At 26.0% G+C, this 25,387-nt stretch overlaps 1 protein-coding gene across 1 annotated transcript in view; it reads left to right on the top strand.

The window, feature by feature from the left end:
- Positions 1–880: 880 nt before the first annotated feature.
- Positions 881–25,387, top strand: part of LOC114123832 (histone acetyltransferase KAT7) — a 73,322-nt gene continuing 48,815 nt past the window's right edge. Inside the window, exons 1-7 of the mRNA XM_050199746.1 lie at positions 881–1,030; positions 2,544–3,252; positions 4,423–4,755; positions 4,817–5,055; positions 5,139–5,411; positions 7,041–7,267; positions 7,415–7,601. Of these exons, the coding sequence (XP_050055703.1) occupies positions 1,013–1,030; positions 2,544–3,252; positions 4,423–4,755; positions 4,817–5,055; positions 5,139–5,411; positions 7,041–7,267; positions 7,415–7,601 (1,986 nt within the window). The 5' untranslated portion in view covers positions 881–1,012. The remainder of the gene's footprint in view (positions 1,031–2,543; positions 3,253–4,422; positions 4,756–4,816; positions 5,056–5,138; positions 5,412–7,040; positions 7,268–7,414; positions 7,602–25,387) is intronic.

Here is a 25,387-nt window from a genome sequence, read left to right as displayed (position 1 = left end):
TAAGACCAGAGCTATAAAGGCGTTTTCACCGCGTTTCGAATGCTGAGTATTCCGCGACGTTCTCTGTTGAATTAAAATTGCATTGGTTTATATCGGAGTAGTTATATGATGCAACGGATGCAATACGGCACGTTTTCATCCGTTGCCGAAAATGCAATCAAGCATGCATTTTGGAGGGCGATCGAACGCCGAAGTAATAAAAACGGGCCGTATTACGTCCGGCGTGTATAGCTACTCCGATATAATATACTTATATACCAATGCATTTTTAATTCGACGAACAATGCCGCGGAATACGCAGCGTTTGAAACGCGGTGGAAAAGTGCTATGTATAGACTATAGTTTCGGCTTAATGGAAACTGCATGTGTTATAATAAAATGTAACTTTCAATAAGAAAAATGCAAATATATTATGTAAAAAAAAAAACTATACAAAAATGAATAAAACAAATTAAATGTACAAAAAATACTAAAAAATGACCGTAAAGCATAAAAAATCCCCTAAAAATGAAAAAATGCAAAATAAAAATTGTACCATTAAATTCTGTACTTCATGAATCAAATTTATGTACAGGCGAGCTTTGAATGTGAGCATTAGAAAAAAAGATTTAAATGCATCAAGTTCAGGGCCATAGTTATCATTCACAGACCTCCAGAATAGGCCAATTTATGGGGCAATCGTAAGCTAATCTTAGATCAACTAACTCTCACATTCTCAAATACATTTAATAGGAATAAATAAAATATCAAAACCCCAGAGTATTAGCGGGATTTTTCGATTTCAATGTTGGCATTCCTGAAAATCGAATTGCTGTTATCACGTTTCTAGATATCTGGTCTAGACCCCCTCTTAATTGCGTTTCCCGGTCCTAAACTGTTTACAAACAGATAAGAACCGAGTTCGGTATTCGGTTGTATATTGTTGTTTTCTAGTTTACTGTAAATTTTTTTGTCTTATTTTTAAAAATTGTTCTGTTATAAACGGTGTATAATTTTTAATTAATCCTTCAACATGACTGTGAAGAAAAAGGTTAGTATATCGTTTGTCTGATCAATAATAACCAACTTTCTTATGGGCAATATAATAATATGTTCATTATTATATATGTTGCTAAAATAATTTATTATTTTTTTCCCTACAATAGTTTCATATAATATGAATGTTATGAATAAAATCATGTATGTTTTATCCTAATCCTTTTTTTATTAGAGTGTTTAATTTGTATTTGACTATAATTCGAGTATAAATAAAAATTATGCATACATTTTTAAAAAGTTATGTTTTTTTATTGTTTACGCAATGACATTAAATTATCAAAATGGTTTAAATTGCGTAAATTATTAAATGTATTTTGATATAAAACCTATTGAGGATATAAATTTGATTTCAAGTTATTTTACTTTATATTGGGTTAATGTATTAAAATAAGTCGGGCCAAAACTCTAAAATTTTAGTATGAGTTTACAATGTGTTGTTTACAAACTATCAGAAAAGCATTATTACTAAATCCAATATATTTTACTATTAGTTGTAATATATTTATTATCTTCTGTTAACTTGTTGAAAAAGGTTCATGTTATTTTATTCAAATATTGATTTACCTTCTACATCCTAAACTATTAAACTATATTATGATTCTGCACTCGTAAAGCTAAAGAATAATAATGAATTAAAACAAATCACATTTGTTTCATCTTCTTATTTAATTTTACCAATTAAAAAAGATTGGGGTTTATTAATGTTTTGTTTTAATTTATTTCTAGATTGATAGGATTAGTTTTAGTATGTATATTATTATATACTTTTATTCAACAAATCATAAATAATGTATTGTTTGGTTAAAAGATTTTTTTTCTAGTATTATGTTAGTTTTTGAACAAGTGCATTTTCTAACCTGCTCAGTTCTTAAGTTTGGGGTTTTTATATTACATAATATTATTTTATTGTGATGATTATTGAGTATACCTATATTGTTGTAAATTCATAATATGTTGATAAAACTAAAGATATTTAGTCGGTATTTCTTAATGTTTCTTATTTATTATAGCATAATATACTTGACTTACTTGCTATTCTCTAGAAAAATTATTGGTACCACAATGCTTGATACCATTCATTTTATAAACTTAATATTCTGTAGGGTTTTTGTTAGATAAAAATATCATTCAATAATAAACTAAAATAAATAAATGTCTACAGAATAAACATCATTTCCTTATTTTAACATACTTTGTGTTTAAAATTTTTTTTTAATTTATTATGTTTAAATGCAAAATTTAACTGAGTAAATATATATTTATATGCTCTGTTAGCTAAGAGCATGTAGTCGTATAAACCAAAATAGGTCATACATTTCCGTAAACATCGATCTTCTTAATCTTTGCTCACAGTTGTCTCTGTTAAGTATTCTCATTATTTTAGAAAATCAAGTTCTGAATATTAATTTCTCTCTAGAAAAAAAAAATTAGTACTTCTAAGTCCTATTTTCTCGTTAAATATATTAGATTTTGATTTCATTCTTTGTTTTTTTCATACATTTTAGGAGTCTGGTTCTTCAGTCAACAAGTCATCAACACCACCTAAATCTACAGCACGTAAAGATTTAGCTTCCAGTTCAGATTCTAGTTCAAGCTCTAGTAGTTCATCATCATCAACATCAGGATCTGATTCCTCGAGTTCATCTGATACGGAAAATTCATCTACTACTGAAAATAATTCTTCTGAATCTGAAAAACACAAGAAGTCACCAAAGAAAAAAGCATCTACTTCTTCAGAGCCAAAAGTTTCTGAACTTTCTAAAAAACAAGCTTCACCAGAAAAATTTAAAAACAAACCAAATAATACAGCTCCTAAATTAACAGCTGCTATCTATACTGATTCTGATACAGATGCGGAGACAAAAACTAAAAGAAAATTTCCCCCTGTAAAACCTAAAGCTACTGCAACAGTTGCAGCAGTTTTAAAATCACAGGATAAAAACAAAAAATCTGATGTTAAACGTAGTCAAGGACCAAGGTCTAAAGCTACAGCTATCTCCGATGGAGTTAAAAAACCTGACTCAAAATCAAAAAGTATTTTCAGCCCAGATAAAATAAACAGTAGTGACAGTGATCCTCCACCTCCAAAACTAACACCAATGAAAACTGCTACTACACAAAAAGCATTAGTAAAACCTAGACCAAAAGCAATGGCAAAATTAAAAAAACATTCACCAACAACTAAAACATCTACCTTAACATCAGCAAGTTCTGGTTAGTATAATCAACTAATATATTATAAATAAAAAAATAGTTTCGTAATAAAATATTACATATTTTAAAAATGTACTTGGGTACTAATAAGTAGTAACTAATTAAAAATCTGACTGATGTATTTATTAAGTTTTTTTCTTTAAACTCTATTGATTGTAGTTTTTAAAAAATATTTCTAAAAAGTTTATGTACTTGATTTCTCATTAATATTGTGTTGCTTTACTTAAACAATGTTTTGAGTTGCTAACTGTTTGGTCCAGGAATACACAATATTAGGCTGATATTCTAGTCACAAAATATTTTGAATGACTTAATTATTTATTAACCGATCTGTTTGTATAATATATTATGTATTTATGTGTTATAATACTTAAAGAAATTGGACAGGGTTGAGAAAGATTAGTGAGTGCTGTGTGCTGTGTAGTGAGATGTAATTTATGAACACCAGTGTGTATGTAGATTTAAATAAATAAATACAATGACAAAAATTAAACAATAAATAAATAGTAACTAAATGCAGTATTATTGGTCAAGATATAAATATACAGAATTCACAATACAAAAAATATATAATATTAGCTCCCTTAGCTCAAAGAATTATTTATAATATAAAAACAATCTAGGTCTTTTTAGTTCAATAATGAATTGAGATAGATGATAATAAAAAATACTACAATTATTTACAATATAAGTGGCCACTGGCCACTTAGTTCGCCTCATCAACTATACCTAAATAGTAATTACACAAATGTAATATGTCTTACATGTATAATAATTATGATACAAACAATAACAATAAAGTGTTACAACAAACTAGGTTGATTATCAATATAATACTATAATTAAATAATTACATATTTTAACACACAAAATATTATCATTATTCATTTATACACATAATATATAAATTGTATGTGTGAGCGTCTGTATATTGGTTGGTGATAGTGTATACTAGTAAGCCAATAAAGATGGTAATTATATTATATTATGTGGCCTAAACACTCATCATTATAGGCTATAGTAACTAAACCCCCTTTTTCCATTCTAGATAGATTTTGATTTATTTTTATGTGGATATTATTACTAGTACTAATTCTAACATTTTATCCATCATTCTAAAGGCAATTGTAATTTACAATAAAAATCATTAATATTTATTTTTTATTTTAGAATCTTCAGATACAGATTCATCATTAGATAAAAAGCTTAAAAAAACAGCTCAAGAACAGCACAAAAAGAAACTTTTAAACAAAACACCACAGCCTGCAACAAAAGTTACAAGTGCTAATGAATCTTCATCTAGTGGTAAAGTATCTAGAGGACGTGGGCGGCCTAGAAAATATCCAGTTCCAGAACCAACTAAAAATGGTTCAAATACTAATTCCAATTCAAAAACTGGTCAAGATCAAAAACTTGTTACAACTAGAGGTTCTACCAGAGTTAGTCGTATATTGGCTGCTAGCCATAGAACTACAACTGCAACAGATTCTGATTCAGATACTGGTATACATATATTTATTTATTTATCAGCGAATACATTAAATAATATAATTAATTAATTTAGGAAGTAAATCAACAAGTACCAGTTGCAAATCACCTACTAAAAAAGCTCGTGACAAAACTCGTAAGCCATTAAATTGTGTTGATAAGAGATTGAATACTGGAGGACTTGTCGAATTGGAAGAAAGACTTTGTCCAGTTAATGGATGTGATTCATTAGGTCATTTAAATGGCCTATATGAGCGTCATTTCACTTCAGAAGCTTGCCCTATGTATCACCGATTAACTATTAAACAATGCCAAGTAATATAAGTGATTATGTATTATTTACTTATTAATTATTATAAACCTCATCAATTTATATGTATATATATATTTGTTAATAGGATAATTTATCTGAACGACTTAAGAAAAATGAAGAACGTTTAAAAGGTACATTAAAATCCAGTTCAACTGAACAAAAGTTGTATCGAGATAAAGTGAAGGAAATGAGAAGTGAAATTGAGAATAAAAAAAAAAATGAAACTAGTAGTGATACTTCGCAAAGTGATCAATATACTGGTAAAGATTTAGAGCCTGATATACTCAACTGCTCTAATATACCATCCTATGATCTTAAGTTATTTCAAGAAGCACAAGCGGTGGCCAGTGAGAAAATTGTTAGTACCTTATTTAGTATCAATAAAAATAACTAATTTTTAAGATGTTTAACTTCTTTTTTATATTAATTAAAAAAGATAATGTTTATTAATAAAATAAAAAGTCTGAATCATAAGATTACTTTCAAATCATTAAAGGTTTCTGTGAACAAAATTGTATTGATTACTTTTACATTGTCTTTATTAATGATTAAATCAGTATATAAGTATATTTGTTATGACTATAATTTAATATTTTAGTTTGATGTAAATTAACTTATGAGAATGCAAGTAAAACAATATTTCTATTATGTTTATGTATATTGGATAGATAGTTTTTTTGTTAATGGACTTTATATAGCCTTTGTATACTCTTGCAAAGTATAGTAAAAACTGTTTTCTGTCCTTTAAGATTATGACTTACAGTTTAAATTGAGATATCATAAAATAAAACAACTTAAAAACTTTTTTAAAAATCTAAATATTAAAAAAAATTCTTCCAAGAAAACACAGATAATGATTCTCTTAATATTTTTATAATAGATTAAGTTTTTTAAATTTTATAATTTGTTATTTTCATTATCTATAAATGAAGAATGCATTTTGCTATAGTTAGTTTGTATCAGATATAATTTTGCTTTTAGACCATTTTGAGCTTGTTTATTTAATTACAAAGTATAAATTCTTTTAAATTTAACTGAAACACCTATCTATGTAATAATAATGTTTTTGGAATTTTATTTTTCAATACCTAATTAAAATATTATTTTTTAGTTTGCTATTTATTAAAAAAATTTGGTTTATTGTTCTCTTGTAATTGTTTAACTGTTATTTGATTACATTTTGATATTTAATTTATTATGTGTAAAGTGCCCAGTTATTGATTTTCTAACTTTTTTAAACAAAACAGAAGCATATAATATGCTTGTGTTAGAAATTTTTTCTTTATATTTTTAATGTTACATTATTTCTTAATAAAAAGTGACCCATTTAAGTGTGTTTAGGTGTTATGTATTAACTTTTATATTTATATATATTTTTAATTATTTAATGTTCTTACATAGTAATGTAAAATGATAATAATAATCATTTTGTAAATTTTTACTGTATTGAACATACATATTTAATTTTATACTCTGAAGCATAATATATTTTGAAAGTTCTAAGTTATATAAAAATACAATTTTGTATGATAAACTGATTAGTTAAAGTGTTATAACTTATAAGTATTTAAAGTTTAGATAAGCTTAATAGAACGACCCACGTCATCCTACAAAATAATGGTTCACTACTTTTTCTTATTTAAACCTTAATTACATGTAACGCTTTAAGTATTAACTTTACATTCAAAATTCAATTTTTATGTATATTCGTCGCACATTTTAACTTAACCTAACCAGTTGCCAATTTTGTATCCATTATACTCAGTTGTTTTTTTTATTTGGTTTTCTAAACTCCTTTTCTCCATCTATTATGGAAAGCAATAGAGGAAATTGTTTTGGATGTGTAACTAGTTATGCTTTAAACGTGCGGCGAGTATATATAAGTAGGTAATGTAAAAAGTATTCTGACTTAGAATTTTATATTTTAAATATAATTATACATATATATTGTAAATTTTATTGTATTTTTCTTTGTATATTTTAATAGGAAGAAGATTTAAAACAATTACCAAATTTTAAAGGCACCAAGTATTTAGAAATGGGGAAATATGAGATGGAAGTATGGTATCAAAGTCCATATCCAGAAGAATATACACAAGTACCCAAATTGTATTTATGTGAATTCTGTTTACACTACATTAAAAGTAAAACAGTATTATTTAGACATAAACTTAAATGTGTTTGGAAACATCCACCCGGAGATGAAGTTTATCGGTAAGCATAAAATAATTTAATTTATTTGTAAGTATTTAAAATTAGATTACCTGTCTAGTTTATAAAATTATCAAGTTTAATTTTCTTTATTCTTTTAGTTGCTTGCAAAACATTTTTTATATATGTATAATATATATTTATTTTTAGGAAAGACCGTATATCTGTTTGGGAAGTAGATGGAAAACGATTCAAAATATTTTGTCAAAATTTGTGTTTACTAGCAAAATTCTTTTTAGACCATAAAACACTTTATTATGATGTAGAACCATTTTTGTTTTACATAATGACTACTATGGATGAAGATGGATGTCATATTGTTGGTTATTTCAGTAAGGTAAGTCAATTTCTACATTATTAATTATTATTACGATATAATTATTGATAATTAGGCATTAACAGTAATGAATAATTTCATTTTATAGTTATTTTACTTTTTATCAATTTATATATTAAAATAAGTTTATGTTGATCTTATCCCCAATCTTATCATAGAATTAAAACAAAGTGATTTTAGTTTATAACTTTATAAGTTTATTAATAATTGAAGTTTGAAACTGTTGATTTGGTTACAACTAAGTATTTATCACTTACAGATTTTCTTTAATAATTATATAAAATTATCTTTTTTTTTATCATTTAAAAATAACAAAATTAAAAACTTTTGAAATTAAGTCAACCATTATTAAATTAAATTATAATATTAATAAATTAAATTAAATAGCTCAACTTTTCTATTAAAAATTTAATTTAAAATTTAAATGGTTATATTGATTGTTATTTTAAGGAAGAAAAATGGATAACATTTATTAGAATAAATTGTTTTAATTTAATGCAGCTTAACATAAACACTAAATAGTGTATTGTTTTTTAGTAGAATTTCTGGGCTTGAATACATGTTGTAGTCTTAGTTGTAGCAATAGTAGTAATTTTAAGAATTTAAATTATTGTTTTGTAACATGGTCGAGTTGTATTTAAAATTTTGAGCCTTGGAACAACAAAACATTATACATTTAGAAGTGTTTAAGCTACTCTATCATTTACCTTTGACTCTCCCTTTATGTAATACGAATGTATTGTATTACTTTATTTATCTTAAAATAAAACATATAATCTTATGTTTTTCTATATAAAGTACTAAAATTATATGTAATTATCATACATTTTAATGTAATTGTGTATCTTGTATATGAAGTTTATTATTATTATTATCTCTATGTATAAAATGACTTGTTCTGAGTGATTCATCATCATATAGCCGGAACTGTTGAAGCTAGGAGTATGAAATTGGGACAGTAATTTTGTTTTGTAATATATATTTATAAGTCTATATTATGATTTTATTTACATGAAAATTTTAACTACCTAATAATATATCATCTTGTATGCTAGTTTTTTTTCTTTCAGAACATTTTGATTCCCTTTTAAATTTGTTGATTAATTATTTACATATAATATTTAAATGTTACTTGTTTCTCATTCAATTCTAAAGTTTAACATGATTAAATTCATTGAGATGAATTTTCTCTTGATTATCTAGCTGTTGCAACTGGTATGTACAAAATTGATTTTGCCAACTTTTTTTAGTGATTAGGCTAGTACTATTAGCTATTAGAAGTTCAACCATAGGATTATAGATATCAAATGTTGATTATATAGGTATAGGTACACTTCTATGATTTAAAAAACTAATATTACAGCTGGTGCTTTTGATCATTATAGAAGCTAGTTTCTAGCATATATTTGATAGATGATGAATTTTCATATTTTTAAAGATCTCACAACTTTCAATTGTATCATAATTTAATCAACGAAAAATTTCTTTTAGTTTCTGAGAGCCGTGATCATCGAGTGATGAATGTATTTTTTTGTTTTAAAATGATGCGTATGAGGTTTTTTTAATGTGTGAACGATAAGTAATCTATAAAATAGCTCGATTTTTAACTTCGGGGAGGTTTTAGATAGACAATTGGATCAAGTTAGTACTTTAGAAAGAACTAAACGAAACATTTTCAATTTTTTCTAAAATAATCAAGAAAAACATGTTTTTTACGGAAAATCAGTTACTTATTATTATTTTTTTGTAATTTAAAAACGATCGATATTATTCGTCTATACTTGATATTTTTAACAAAGTTAATATATCATTTTCTATACATGATAATGTTTTTAAAATATTTGACTGAAACATTTTTGATTTCTAACTGTTTTTCTATAAATGTCACTTAAAAATAATTCACTGGGTTAAAATTCTTGAAAATTCAATACGAAATCCCACATAAGTTCTTATATAATAATACAAATTATAAAAATACATAGGCATTATTATTATTATTATTACAAAATTCAACAAAATAACGAAAATTTATAAATTACAAGTATTTTGCAGTAAAAAAAAAGAAGTGTAAAAAATCTTATACTTTTAAAGCTAAGATATGAAAATGTAATAAAATGTTTTCTCGTGTAGTTCTATCGGGTTTAAACAATTTAAACAATTAATATACAAAAAATTATTTTTTTGTAATACACATATTTGAAAATAATTTCATATTTTAACGACGATTAACGATATTAATTATTTTGTTATAATTTAAAAATATACACTGAAACATAAAGCTTTTATGTATATTATTATGAACTTTACTATACGCAATGAAATTTTTTAAATATGCATATTAATTTTAAGATGTTATCTATTTGCATAATATAATACTATGACCCATTTATCTATAGTGAATGATTTTAATAGCTGTATCAAAAGCACATGAAATATAGCTATATAACTTTTGACGGTCTCCACTCAGAATCATTTTTCATGTATAATAATATTTCATTACACCCATTATAATAGTCTATTCAACACCTTTAACTTACAGAAAAGTGGTACCCACTTGTTTATCTTTTTTTATATTCAAAATGTAAACATTTTTTTTTGCAATAATTTGAGTTTTTTAGAACTACCTATAATATGGTTGAAAAGTTGACATATTGTTTTGAAATTGATTTAAACGTCATGTACTACATACTTTTAATTAGAGTGAATAAATTTCAAAATATTCTTTACATAGTTGTCATGATGCTTGATTATACATCAAACTTAAATTAAAAAAAGTAACTAGATTTTTATTCAGTCCTCCCAAATGTATAATAATATTATTTGTACTGAGAATTGAGATTTATTGTGAATCCACTCCATCTAAAATATGTGTATCAGATATGTAACATAATAAATTGTGTATATATATTTAATAACAGCATTATACGAGTATTACTAGTTAATACAAGGATATTTTTTTAATAACAGACAACAATTTTGGTTCTCATATATTCAAGTCAGGATGATTCAGTATAACTTAATATATTTTTAAGCATTTCTGGTGAAATTCTTATAGTGTTTTTAATATATATATAAAACCCAAGATCCGTATAGTTATAAATGAAATACATTTTTTTAGAAAACTGAATTTTAAATGGCAGTTTCTGATTACTTATTTATACTTGCAGTGTTATGCGTTAAGCACCAGCTGAGTATAATATTATCAACAGCGTAATTTGAGGGGGCTTACAATTTTCAAAGTCTATTGTATTTCGTATTATTATCTTAAATCAGTATATTACTCCTCACTCTATCCTAGAAAATATCAGTCGGTAATATGGCGAGTTTAGTCTGGCAAATATTGAAATGACGGCATTGAATTGAATATATTGTCGAAAACCGACGATATATACAGGGCGTGTTCAGTACTACATTACAGTTACTACCAATCACATGACGTAAAATCGGCATATTCTCGTTAAACTAAAAACTTAAAATTATGTATATATATATAAATAATGTACGCCGTCTATATTTGGTGAGATATTCCTACCCCTTAGTCCTCATCACCACAGAGTTAAATAATAATATATAAAGTGGCCTGGATGAGTAGACGTTCGTGAGTATATAGTAAAGGGTTTTCTCATTCCCTTTCCTAACCCCTTATACCTCCGCCGATCTGTTCGACCCGATGGTGGAGTACCTACATGTGTCTAGCCGTTTTAATGTGCGTTTCCCCACTGCTTCCAGTCGATGCGGTGGTTGCGTGTCTGCCCCTCGCCCCCATCGACGGGCTCTGAACCGCTACCTCACCGCGTCAACTACCGCAGAAAATGGGGTTGTCCCAGGTCATGGACCCGTACTGGGTCGCGTAATTCCAAATCCTAATTAATTCGGGACATAGTTGCCCGAAATTGGCGAGTGTTTGTAACTCGTGTAATTTTATGTTTCCTATACAATTATGAGTAGTAATATTTATAAATCATTATTATATTATTACAGTTGCAGTAGTATCTAAATCCATAATAACTAAAGTTTAATATTAAAAGTTTTTTATTATAATTATTAAATACATCTTAAGATGTTTCTATAAGTTGTTACACTATATTACACTATACTACACATACGAGGAATTCAAAACATTTATTAACATACATAACACACTTTATAGGAAAATAAATTTTTGATTTTTTTTTTCGTGAAAATTGAAAATAAATAATTATTTTTAAATTTCTATCTATTTAATTCTCGCAAAAATGTAACTTTAAACATTAATGATTACAAATTATAGTATTTATGCTCACAGGCTATACAATAATATTTTTAGGTACCTGTGTATAAAATATTAATATTTTATCAAATATAGATAGTTAAATAGACATTATTGCATTATATATATATTTTTTAAATCTACACCAAACGTATTTATATTTAAATAACAATATATAATGAATTAAGTGAAAAAATAATATTGAATGAATTAGATATTTAAATTTATTTAAATATAAATAATATAAATAAAATACACATAAAATGCTATTTTATAAAATATTACCCTCAATAGTATAGGGAACGCAAAACTAACTACACAATTTATGGAATCTCTCGGATTTTGAGCGACTATGCCTCAAAGGTTAAGTAGCCTTTGGATATACGCTGTCGGGTTCGTTCAGTAGACCCAGACGGCTCTCGTAACTAATTATTATTCACATATACTTTGTATTTTTTGAAATTTGCTTGGCATATAGTGTTATATTATGTTATAATAATATGATAATCACTCCTGATGACGGCGCCAGTTATGTATATTTATAAGGGTGAACGAGGATGGAGTAAGGTCACCCCATATGACCATATTTTATTATTTTCGTATCTTATCAGTAAATTACACAAATGTAATTATGGTCCTTACTAATACACTAACATACATATAGCATATTGCATACATACATAATAATATATATTTAGGTTCTCGATATTTTTAAAATTAATTGATAGTGTGAATGTTTGTAATATGTATTTTTTTAAAGTTAGATATGTGTATAATACTATAATAGATTTCAATAATCGCGAAGTATTATATTGATGAGTGTATTTCGCATATATAACTCTGTTTAAACAAAAATGACAACATTTATACTTGGTCTAGAATTGAATTGAATCATATTAAATTTTTAAACCTATTTATCTAGCTATATATTCTTTATCGGCATTTATATAACAAACAATTGAAAGACAATTTAATGTTTAAAATGTCTATATATAGCTTAAAAAGAGTCAAAATATTAGGAGTAGAAAACGATAATTTAACATTTGCAGATGTATCAAGTATTCAAGATTGTTCGTTTTTAAGTTTCATCAAAAAAACACAATCGATTTTGTCAAAACCTATTTTGTGTAAATATTACTGTTTTTTATTGATTTTTTTCTGATTATTTTAAAAATACTATGCATTTTTTTAATATTGCCCCCCTTCCTCCTTAAGTACCAACTATTTCAAAATTACCTGCACAAACTACCCTATCTAAGCATTTTTTAAAAACTATTTATCATGTAAGTATACAATATCAAAACAAATGATTGTAAGACAATAAATTCATTGTTTTGCTTAGAATCTAAAATAGGTACGAAAAATCAGTTATTGCCACTTATTGAAAAAGTTATTTCATTTCATTTTAATTTAAAAAAGATTATGTACCTATTTGAAATGTTCTCTAAATATCATATTTTTTGATTTTTTTTTTTCAGTAATAATTATAATTATTGTTAATAATTTGTTGCCTAGTCAAAAACGAAAATTTAAAACAAAGTTCTAAATAAACTGTTATTAGTAAAATTAAAAAAAAAATTGAGCTTCTGAAGTTGAAGTTGGAATTTTAAAACATTTCTTAAAAATCGTTAACATTTGCAAATCATTTTGTAATTAAAAATTAATTTAATTTTTAATAATCTTATCTGAGGTTTAAATATTTAATACAAGATTTCGTATGAATTGTTATCATTCGAATGAAAAAATAAAGTGTACGTAATTCTACAAATATTTTTATAAGCCTCTAAAGTTAAAATTTTACGAAATTCACGCATACAATAACGATTTATCATCTAACTGCTTACTTATTTTAAGGTTTAGCCATTAATTTTAGATTCTGTGCGTAGTGATGAATGTATTGATTCTACAATGATGTGTGTGTTTTTTTGTGTATATACCTATGTGTACACCATAACTTGTCGAAATTATGTTTCAATTTAAAACTTCAGAGGTGGTTTCTGGTGGCAAATTTAAATATCCTTGGAGCATTATAGAGGTTAAAAGTAAGAAGTTTTAAGCAGTTTTCAAAAGAAAAAATTCGAAAAAACAAAAAAGGTGACGAATTTTCAAAATATTCTGTTTTTTTTTTTAGCTATTTATAGACATCTGAAATTTTCGATTTTTCTAAGTATTTTTTTTTTTTTTTTAAATGTCAATAAAAATACTTTGAATGCCTAAAAAACTTAAAGATTTAATACAAAGTTTCTTATAAGTTGTTTTTATTGTAGTTAAAAAAATCAAAAATCTTTGGTGACGATTTTTTTATAAGCGTTGAAAGTTATTTTATTTTATTAATTTTGTAGTTAAAAATTCATAAAATTGTTGGTATTTAAAATATCAACTTAAAAAGGTTATAAAATTCAATACAAAGTTTTCCATAAGTTTTCCTTCAAATAACTATAGAGAAAACATGAGCGTTATTATATAGGAAAAAATGTTTTGAGCGTCTGAATTTTAAATTTTTTATGAAGTTGCTTAACGATAACGATTTATCCTCAAACGATTTTAAATATTTGTTATTATTCAAAAAGTATAAGTCGTAGATATTTGAAACTTTCACCAGTTATTTATTTTGGCATTTTTTTACATAATTTAATTTTTTAAATATGTTGTTTATTTTAAGGCTATTTATTTTTACTATTTTTTTGTAAATGTCGATAACATTTTTTTTTCTAAGTCAAAATACTTGAAAATTATTACAAAGTTTTTCACTCAGTTCTTCATAAGTTAAATACCTAAGTAATTTTTTTTTTTAACGTTTGAAGTTCAAATATTGACAACATTAGTAAAAATCATTAATATTTGCAAATTATTTTGTAGTTGAACATTTTGTATCAGTAGTTAAGAATTGAAAATTTAATAAAAGTTTTTCTATAAGTTTGGCTTACAATAATTATAAAAAAAGTTGAGCGTTGGCCAATTAAAACAATTTTATCTAATGTTTAAATATTTATGAAATCAAAAATGTACGCGTAAAATAATGATTTACTATCAAATAATTTCAGATTTTTGTCATACCTAGTTAAAAATTATTAGTTGTAGAAACTTGAAACATACACTAGTTGTTTGAATTATCATTTTCTGTAGGTACATGATTTAATTTTGGGGTATTTAAACATAAACCATCTTTTACACCACTCAGTGAAAATATATCCTAGGTTGACTGTTGACTTCATTTTCGTCCAGAATCGTTGAGAATTATGTGTATACAATGATGCCTATCATTGCATTCAAATTGAATACATCCATTCAAGTGACCTACTCTGTATCGGAGATTCACTCGACACCTACTGTACAACATGAGTGTTACCCACATGACCACGATTTTTTATTTGAATTTACTATACATTTACAATGTACATGTATAATTTTCAATATATTTTGACTTTTTGGAACTATTTTTCGATATTTTCGACTTTTTGGTTGTCTTTTTATGTCAGAATGATAACTTTATAAATATTAAGATTAATTGTTGTTTTATTATATGCTGTTGTCTATTTATATTGAAAATTGATTTAAATTATTCTATAGTAAGTCGGTATTGAATCATAAGTAAGGACAATAATATATGATAATTGATATAGGCACTATTATAATAGTTTTATAAAAGCAATTATTAAAATTAATTATTTTACCGTATTATAAATAGCAAAACAATTAACTATTATAGCAATACAAATATGTTGTATAAGCTTTACTTACATAGCAATTTAGGTTGATAGTCCTTGTTCAGAGTCATTTTTTGTAGGTATGTGATGAATGATGATTTATTTATCGTCGAGTACAAATTTAACATATACATTACATCGAGACATACTCAATTAAAAATGTTATCTTTAGAACATTATATAACTAGTAACATTATTCAATACATTTTTAAAGTTGTGCAAGTATTATGCAAAAAATGATACATTACAATTTTAAATAAATAAATGCTAAATACTTGTATGAAATTAAATATTAAATTTTTATGATATAAACTTAAGTTTTAATTATATAAATAAATTTACATTTAATATTATTTTTATGTTTTCAATCAGGTTATTAAAATTAAAATTATTATGTTTAGAGTTGAATTACTTAATGAAAATTGATTAATATTTTTTGTTTTAAATGGTTAATAGGTGTTAATGCAAAAATGTATATACCTACATACCTAGTGGTATTAAATGAATTATTTTATCATCACATTATTTATAGTTTCGACGATTGTGGATTCTCAATAATGCTTTTTACATACGTGTGTGTATATTATGTAATACTTTGTGTTTTAAAATTCAAACAAATAATGGATGAGAAGTTGTAACAAAATAAGAGTTAGAAATAAAAATAAAAAGTTAGTCCAGTTACTCCAGGATATGTTAAATATATAGCCATATAGGTGTATTTTGATATAAGTCAGTAGGTATCTGTTATTATTTTAAATAGTAGGTATTATATTTTAGTTGTCATCTCACTCTAGCTAAAATCATAATTTATAAAGAGATAAGACAATTAAACGCATAAAAAAGAAACTTTAAGAGTTTTAATTAAAGATCATTAGCTCAAAACTAAATAAATTATTATAGATATTATTAAAAAAAAAAAAAAACACATTTAAATAATAATGAGTATTTTTGATATTAATCTGGATGATATATGAAGTTAAATATTTATAATATCAATAAATGAAATATTTAATAAATATCTTTCGAGATTATTGTCATTTTTTTTTATAGCATATAAAATCACTTATCCTTTTTTTCTTCAGTTAAGAAGTTCATTATAAATTTCATTTTTTATTCAATATTGTTTGTATCTTATTACTTAGTTTTTTTTTTAAATATAAACAATCTTTATAATAAAACTTTGCTTTTACAAAATTATATAATAGATTTTTTTTTTTGTTCTATAATAATAAATAATTATGTACAAATTGATAAAACTTACCTTTTTCATCTTAAAATAGCTGTAGCCAAAATGTTACATACATGTATTTGGTCTAAATTATTGTGACCATGTGTGTAGTTTATTTAACGTTTTCTTTTCTTTGTTTTAATGAACGATTAATTATTTTAATGGGAATTCCAGGACGAAACTGCTCTTTTTTATACTGTGCCTACGGGTAAATAATGGTTCTTAAAACATTGTTTTTAAAATTCCAAAATATCTCAGTTTTTCACGATTTAAAATTTTAACGCTATACTTTGTATAAATAAATACATTATTGTTATTTATTATAATTTTAATAATTTGAGTATTCATTAAATTAACTTTAATTTTAATTTCATAGTTTGTATTATTGGTATTACCTATCTGTATTCAGCAGTTCATTTCTATAATTATTTTCCCAACATAGTAAATATAATATAACACTCATTAATTAATTACTAACATTTTATATAGTGTGATATATTTTAAATATTAAAAATCTATGTTTACATATTTTCTAATAAAATAATTTACTAGAAGGTTTAGCCAATTTAAAAATTATAAAAACAAAATTTCCTAAATATTCTATCATATAATTTATATACAAAAATGTATATTATACATGTGGCTGAAGTGAGGAGCATGCCCTCCTGTCGATTGTGTTACCAAAGTAATTCTAGTTTTTCTTAAGTCTAAAACAATAGTCAAGTTAAAATAAATAATCTATAAATTAACTTAAACATAAATTAAAAATTATTTAATGATTAAAGCACTTACGTTTTATTTTTCCTTTGTTGTTCGAGTAGCACCAGCAAAAACAACTGTCCAAATTATCTGCAGTAATGTTTTCACATAAAATATTTAGTTACTTTAGATTATTTGGATTTATAAAATCATTTCATTATATTAGTGTATTTTGTGTAAAATTATTTAAAGTCCGGTCTGCAATTATGTTGCAATTAAAAAAATGCACTGGTTGGAATAATGGTGTACGGATACGGGGTTTTGTGTAATCGGGTGTAAAAGGGGTTCTTATAAGCAGCTATATATATGATTTTCTATATGAATTTTCAATTGTTATATAGAATTGAAAATAGTATTTATAAATTATTGAACATATATAAATAAGAGGAATTATTAATAATAATTAAAGCTAATAATTTTGGTACACCTAGTAGAATATATTATTTTAAGTATCTTATCGCGAAGAGTTTTACCTATTAAATAGCGAATTGGTACAAATATATTATCAAGTATATTAACGTTATAAATACATTATTATTACAGTATTTTTAGAAAATTATGATTTTAAAAATCTGTTGAAATATTCGATTTAATTACTAAAATTTATTTAATTATTTATTTAAACCAAATCATATTTTATACTCTCATTATAATACATATATTCAGGGTGATGTGTTCAAAATATCAAAGTCAGGTAAACGTATCACATTTAAAATTTAGTAAAATCAATCATTATTTTTAGTACTCTTGCAAGTTTATTTTAACAGTATGAATACAATCTGAATATATTTATGAAAAACAACGTGTTTTTGTTTTTATTTTACTTTTGAAATATTTTTGATACTTTGTACGCAAATGAATGTGATGATGGAAAATGGTTTGTGTATGGTACCTACGCAACGTGGAATACGTAATTCCCATCTTTCTGCTTTAAAATTCGTATTTATGTTAGATGAAAGCCCCAACGGCTGTGCTTATGTCTGTAAAGGCCCAGGAGTTATTGCCCGGTCGATACGACCGTCGAGACGTCTGCCTCTTTCCATTGTCGCTTTATACTGCCGTCGCCCCTTTTCGCCCCGTCTCAGCCGTCTGTGATATTATATATTATACCTGAGTCGGTTTCTACCCCACAAACTTACATTACACTTATGTATATATATTTATGTATTGTATGCTATTTGCCAATATCACTAAATTCAACCGTCTAACTTAAACATTCTGCCCTGTAAGCTGTAACCAAAATAATTTATTTATTCAATATATTAATTTGTTCTGCTAAAATAATCATAACAAAGATAATTATAATAAAGATTTTAATCACAGTTTGAACTTTTGAAGGAATACCAACAAATTGTTTTAAATAAATAAATAATGATCAATGTTTATTGTGTTGTCGAAAAAATCCAACCTTAAGAGTTTAAAATGTTTTGAATTTTATTTTTATTTTGTCAATACCAGTTTTAATTTTTGCGCACTTTGTAAATTCTATTCAAATACATGTTTACATTTTGTGAATACATATTTTATGTTTAACGATGAATCAATGATAATGACAAGCTGTTTGTAAGTTAAAATTATTTTATAAATATTTCCCATGTATTTTTGACTCTAAATATGTTAATTATAAAACCAAAATATTTTCGATGATACAATTTGTTTTTTGTTAATAAATTTACAAAACACTGATTAATTAATATATGCTTGAATTTCAGTATTATTATTTTTAGTATGTGTAATCCATACAAGTTTTTATTTACGGGATGATAAGTTATTTTTTTTACTTCTCTAAAAATACATTTATAAAATCCGTTGGAATAAAAATAAATTTTATTTTATATACTATGGAGTTAGCTACGAGTATTATACTTGTATTAATGTTTTTTGTAAGATTAAAATTAAAATAATTATAATTATAAATATACATTATAATTAAAGATATAAATTCCATATAAAATTACATACCTAATGGCTACTATATGTTTTTTCATTTATTATTATTATTTATATTTCATTTACTTACAAATCAACGGCTGAGTTTTACTTATTGTAATTAGTTTTTATATCATGTATATATACAAAATGTATTTTTTAAGTAAAATTATGAAAATACTGTACCAAGAAATGACAATTATTTTTTAACTTTTTTAATCGATTGTATTATTTACAACTTATTTAAATAACATCAACTACATGTAAAAAAAATATAGTAATTGTCTAAGGTATCAGTATTTCTTTCACAAATATTTGAATCGGCAACCCTCCTTCCCAAATAATTACTGATTGTTGGTTTGATTTATAAATAAATTCAAACCACGAATTAAGACGGGGGATTGTCAGACATCTGTAATTATTTTCATCGAGGAAACATATAATGATAGTTTTAATTGGATAGACTGGGCATTGTAATGTCACTGAACGAGATAAAGAGTGAAGAGTTTCGTAAATTAGCCACTATATAATTGGTCACTATCGGATTCCTAATTCCTATACTTATACATTAAACTTTGATCAGAGTTAGAGAACAATGAACTTTTCTATTTTATTTAATGCAATATCAATTTACCTATGGGTAGCCACTATATATTTTTTTAAACATTAAAATGAGGTAAAAATATAAACTAATTTTAGTGGTTTTAATTAATATTTCTTATCGTATTTGTAACGACATACAATCTATTTGAATCATATCAATTTAAATAAAATTACTCAGAATATTATTCAAAATAATTTAAACATACGTATTTATGCTTAAATTAATTATATGTAGGTAGGTGCAGTAGAATCGAATTATGTCAAATATCAATTTCTCAAAAATATTTTGTTATCTCAAAATATGAGGAAATCTGCCAATTATAATTATCATTACAAAAAAATTCGATATCTTAAATGTTTTTATTTCAAACTTTTGTTTATTCCAATAAAGATTTGATTTAAAAAAATTTTTTGTTAAACATTTTAAAAGCCTACAAAATATAAAACATTTATTCACAGACTTAAATTGAATATAATTTTTTTTTTTAATTAATTTCAAACTTTTTTTTCTATTTTTCACATTTTATATAATTTATATATTTTTAGAACTCTGATATATTTACAATTTACATCAATTAAATATGCATTAATTTTGTTAAGTAAAATATGCTAAATTAATAAAAAATTATATCTTTAATTTACTAATCATTTCCAAACTATCGTTAAGTGAAAGAGAATATTCTTATAATTTAAAAAAAAAAACAAAGGAAGTATTTTTTTTTTGTTTTTCTTTTAAGTGGGTTAAGTATTTAAAAATTTTTTTCAAAGACAAAATCTCTGAATTTATGACATTAAAATTAGGAGTGTAACATGATGCGGCATCTAGCCCAAGTCTTATAAATTAAAAACATGAATTGTTGTGTTTATATTTCATAGTTTGAATATGCAATAATATGTAAAATAAAACTTTATTTTTTATCAATATCAGGTGGTTTGTGGACTTAGATAACCACTTTTTTAAATCTTTGACCTAGTTATATTATCTTAATATACATTTTTAACGTATTTTTTCTTTTTTTTTTCTTTTTTAATGCATTTCAGATGCACTGAAAACTATGAATAATAAATTCCTTAAATTTCTTAATTTATGTTTATACATTTTTAATTTATCTAATTTATTAATTTGATTACATTTAGGGTGTATGGTTAAATGTTGATAAAAGATATGTCTAAGATGACAATATTATATATTATGTTTTATTATTAAATATATAAAAAAAAAATGGTTACATTTTTTAGAGATTTTAAGAATATCAGTCTCGAAGATAAAATTAACCACATAAATCATATTTTATATCTCACTCAAACCGTGTAGAAACTTTAAAGCATGGTTAGACCGTTGTTTGGAGAGATTGTAATGACAAATACGCGTAAATGTAACTAGAAATTTCAAGAGTAATTTCTGCATGGTAATATTAAATCGTATACATACAGGGGGTGTCCCGGACAGATTTACTAATACAATGAGATGGAGCAATGGAATTTGAAACATAATATAATTATATAAAACGTGTGCGTATAATTTAATTTTGTTTAATTATTGTTGGTAATGACCAAGATAATAAAAAAAAAATTAACTTAAAAGTTTAGTAGCAACGTTAAAAATTTTGAGTAATAGGATTATAAATTATAAGTTAAAAAATAATATATTAATATAAGTTAATAAAAGTTATATATTATACACATATAATATATAGGTACATATCAATTTGATTGAAAAAATGTTGATTACATTTTAATTTACCACATGGTTCACACAAAGTTATTGTGTAACTTTAAAATGTATTCTATAACAATAATTATCTATTTACTAAGTAGTAATTTTATTAAACATTCTTCCTACTACAAGCATTAGTAGGTAGTAGTGTATATATACAGTGTGTATGACATAATATCGTTATTACTATTGTTATGGTTGGTCGATTTAATCCTTTTGTTTATTAAATTGTTAAATTAAAAAATATGTATTGGCTTGTTTGAATTTTAAAACATCAGACGTATGGTGTGATTAAGCTTATCATTGTAGTTATATGTATTAATTTGACTTTAGGTACGTATTATCACTATTTAATAAGTAATGATACCTCTGCACACACACACACACAATGATAATAATATATCGAAAAAATATTTTGTATAATAATATAATGGTATACGCGTTCGTCGTATAATGTAATTATGTGTCGCATAACGCGCCGCTGGCCATTCTGTATTGTGCGGCGGCTGCGAGGACGGGCGTTGCGGGTCAACCGTCTGCAGCGCGACGTAGACGGTGGTTGCGAAAAAAAAAAAAAAGGAAAAAATTAAAAAAAAAAATGAAAATAAAAATAAAAACCGCGTTCCCGTCGGGAGGTGAAAAACACACGTCGGTGTGACGGCAACTACATCGTCGGAGGCGGGTAGTCGGACCGTACGGCTGGAGGGGTTGGTGTGTCGAGACCGGTAATTCTTTTTCCACGTATAACCCAACCCCACCACTCTATCCCGTCCACCACTACCGTCTTATTGGTCTTTCCACCTAGACATTCTCCTCCGCCTCTCCTCGCCGTCATATCGTCCTCGTCCTCATCCTTCTCTTTCACCGCCGCCGTTGTTCGCCTCGTCGAGTCTCTGATTACAACAGACGTCTAGACTTCAGATTACACACGACGACGACGACAGTCTACGCGAAGTGGTGCACGGTGGTGATGTGCGTGCGTGCGTTCGTACGTCTGTGCGTGCGCGCGAGTGCGGACCTGCCACCGGCACGGCAGTGTCGTCGTGTACCTCCCCGACTTTCCCCATTATCACTTCGACTGAAACTCACCCGGTACGTCGTTTTTGTGATATATACATACAATATATAATACTATATCGCTTTTATTATTATTCTAACGTACCTAAGGTCTCAGACGACTCGTCTCGTATAGTCGTCTGTTGCAGCGTGTTTCAAGTAAAACGGAAAAATGAAAATAATAATAAAAAAAAAAAATCTACCTACGTCGGAGAGAGAGAAAGAGGAGACTATTTTCACGCGCACGCCAATGCAGCGTTTAATCCGATATTCGTAGCACTAAAACTGCAGTGAGTTGTTGTTGTCCGGTCGTTTGTGATGAATGTAATAATATAAGTGGGTCGCGGTTATTTGCGGAGGGGTTGGGTGAAACAAAATTCGAAGAAAAAATGTATTATTATGATATTATGATAATAATGTACGAAGATAAATAAAATGAAGCCCTCCGCGCTCGCTTAGGGTCCGTTCTCTCGAGACGAACACTTATCGATTCTACGCGCGCGCGCACACACATACACACACACACACACACACATACATACACACACACACACACACACATATGATATTTACGACATACGCACACGCAAATCTACGCTGTCGTCGTCGCTCTGCGCACCCTCTCCGACAACTCGTGCGGCATGCCCCTTTCCTCACCCGCCACCACAGACGCCAACGGCTGTATTTTTTTTTCCGACCCGTGTGACGTATATAATATATTCCACTGGATGCGCTGTATATTATACTTGTATTATTATTATAAACGTCGTCTTCTTTGTCATGTTCGCGTATAGGTCAAAACCCTCCACAATTCCAAGCGACACGTATATTATAATACCTATAGTATAATAAAGTATAAAATATGTGTTGTATTTACGCCGTACGTGCTGGAGTGCACCACTGCACCCTCCATCATATCACACGAAAACAATTTACGATTTTGATTGATACACTTTCCGATATTTTTATTATAGGTACTTGTTCGCGAACTTACGCATTTACACTTTATACAATAAGCACATGTTCAATGATAATTTAGCAAAAAATCATTTTACGTGGCACGAAGTAATGATACAATATACAGTAGACACTAACTCGTGTTATTCCACGCTGCAATATATATTTTTTCCAATCAATATTTGTCGTTATAATTGTAAATATAGTTGAATGATAACTACTTCTCTCTCGGCAAGGTGGTTACTGCAAATACTATTTCGTGAACCTATCGGTCCTCGATGTTTGTATACTTGGCGTCCATCATCATGATTTGAAATTTTCACTTGACGTCCATATTATAATATTTAGGGAGACCAAAGCAGTAATATAATATAATAATGCCAACGTAGGTCAATTCGCTATGCTATATATTGCCATGTCATCCAATATTTGTGTTTAGGGTCGATCGCTGTATGTTTATAAAACGCTTGCAGGAATCCCCTCGAATTCGCTCAAATTGCTCTTATCATATCACCATACAATATTGTCAATTATGCAAACTAGCAGAACTATGTAAACAATAAACATATTCGTAAAATACTCAAACTTGTTTCAAAATTAAAGTTAAAACAATTTTACGAGGGTCCTAAATAATATTCTTATCTTTACATTTATGATAGCGATATTCACTATAATATCGAATAAAATACTGCGTTTAAATCCCATGTGTTAGCCCTCTCTCTTGTAAATAGTTTTAGGTTCACTCTCGATTAACATTAAAATCCACTATGTATGGGTTATATAAATAGATTTACAATATTACGATATTAGTACCATAATACTCGTAATACTAAATTATTGATTATATCTACTTGTTTTTTTTTTTTTTTTAATATTATTTTTTCTAAATGTCAAGTTAAGTACGTACCTGGTGAATATTATATAATAGTAGTAAAGGCATTTATCAAACTTGTATTTGGTTACCTCTGTTTGGGATTTTATATTTTAAAGGGGTTTTCAAACGAAACACAGCGGCGTACAGAAATAGTTTTACATATTATACCTAATAAAGATAAAACTATATTAAATTATCGTATAATTCAATAGTGGTAAACGACACCGTACGGGTGAATGAATAACGTCAAATTCTATTCAAATTCTTCTTGGGGTGAAACATTTTAATCTTTTAAATATCTATTATAATGTAGATGAGGTTAATAACCTTCATAAAAATCTTTAAGCATATTGTTAAACGTCGTATGATATACTTGAATTTTATGGTTTAAGACATTTTATAAATTTATTATTCACTGATTATTAAATTTAGTCACAAGTATATGGATTTCAATATAATATTTTGAATATTATTAAGTAATAAATAGCTATTATGATCATTAATATATTTTATTTTAATTGTGATGTATTAATATATTATGTATTTAATGATGATTTATAATTTATTGGGGGGGGGGGTATCAATAGTATATTACTATGTTTATATATTTTCTTGTGTATCTATGTATGTATTAATGTTTAATTCGTTTATTTACCATCATAAAATTAACTAACTGTAAACTTAAAAATGTATGATATTTAAATGTA

Source organism: Aphis gossypii, chromosome 2 (assembly GCF_020184175.1).
Source record: "Aphis gossypii isolate Hap1 chromosome 2, ASM2018417v2, whole genome shotgun sequence".
In the NCBI taxonomy this organism is placed as follows: Eukaryota; Metazoa; Arthropoda; class Insecta; order Hemiptera; family Aphididae; genus Aphis; species Aphis gossypii.
Note: the sequence above shows the minus strand (reverse complement) of the source record. Positions and strands in the feature narration are given on the sequence as shown.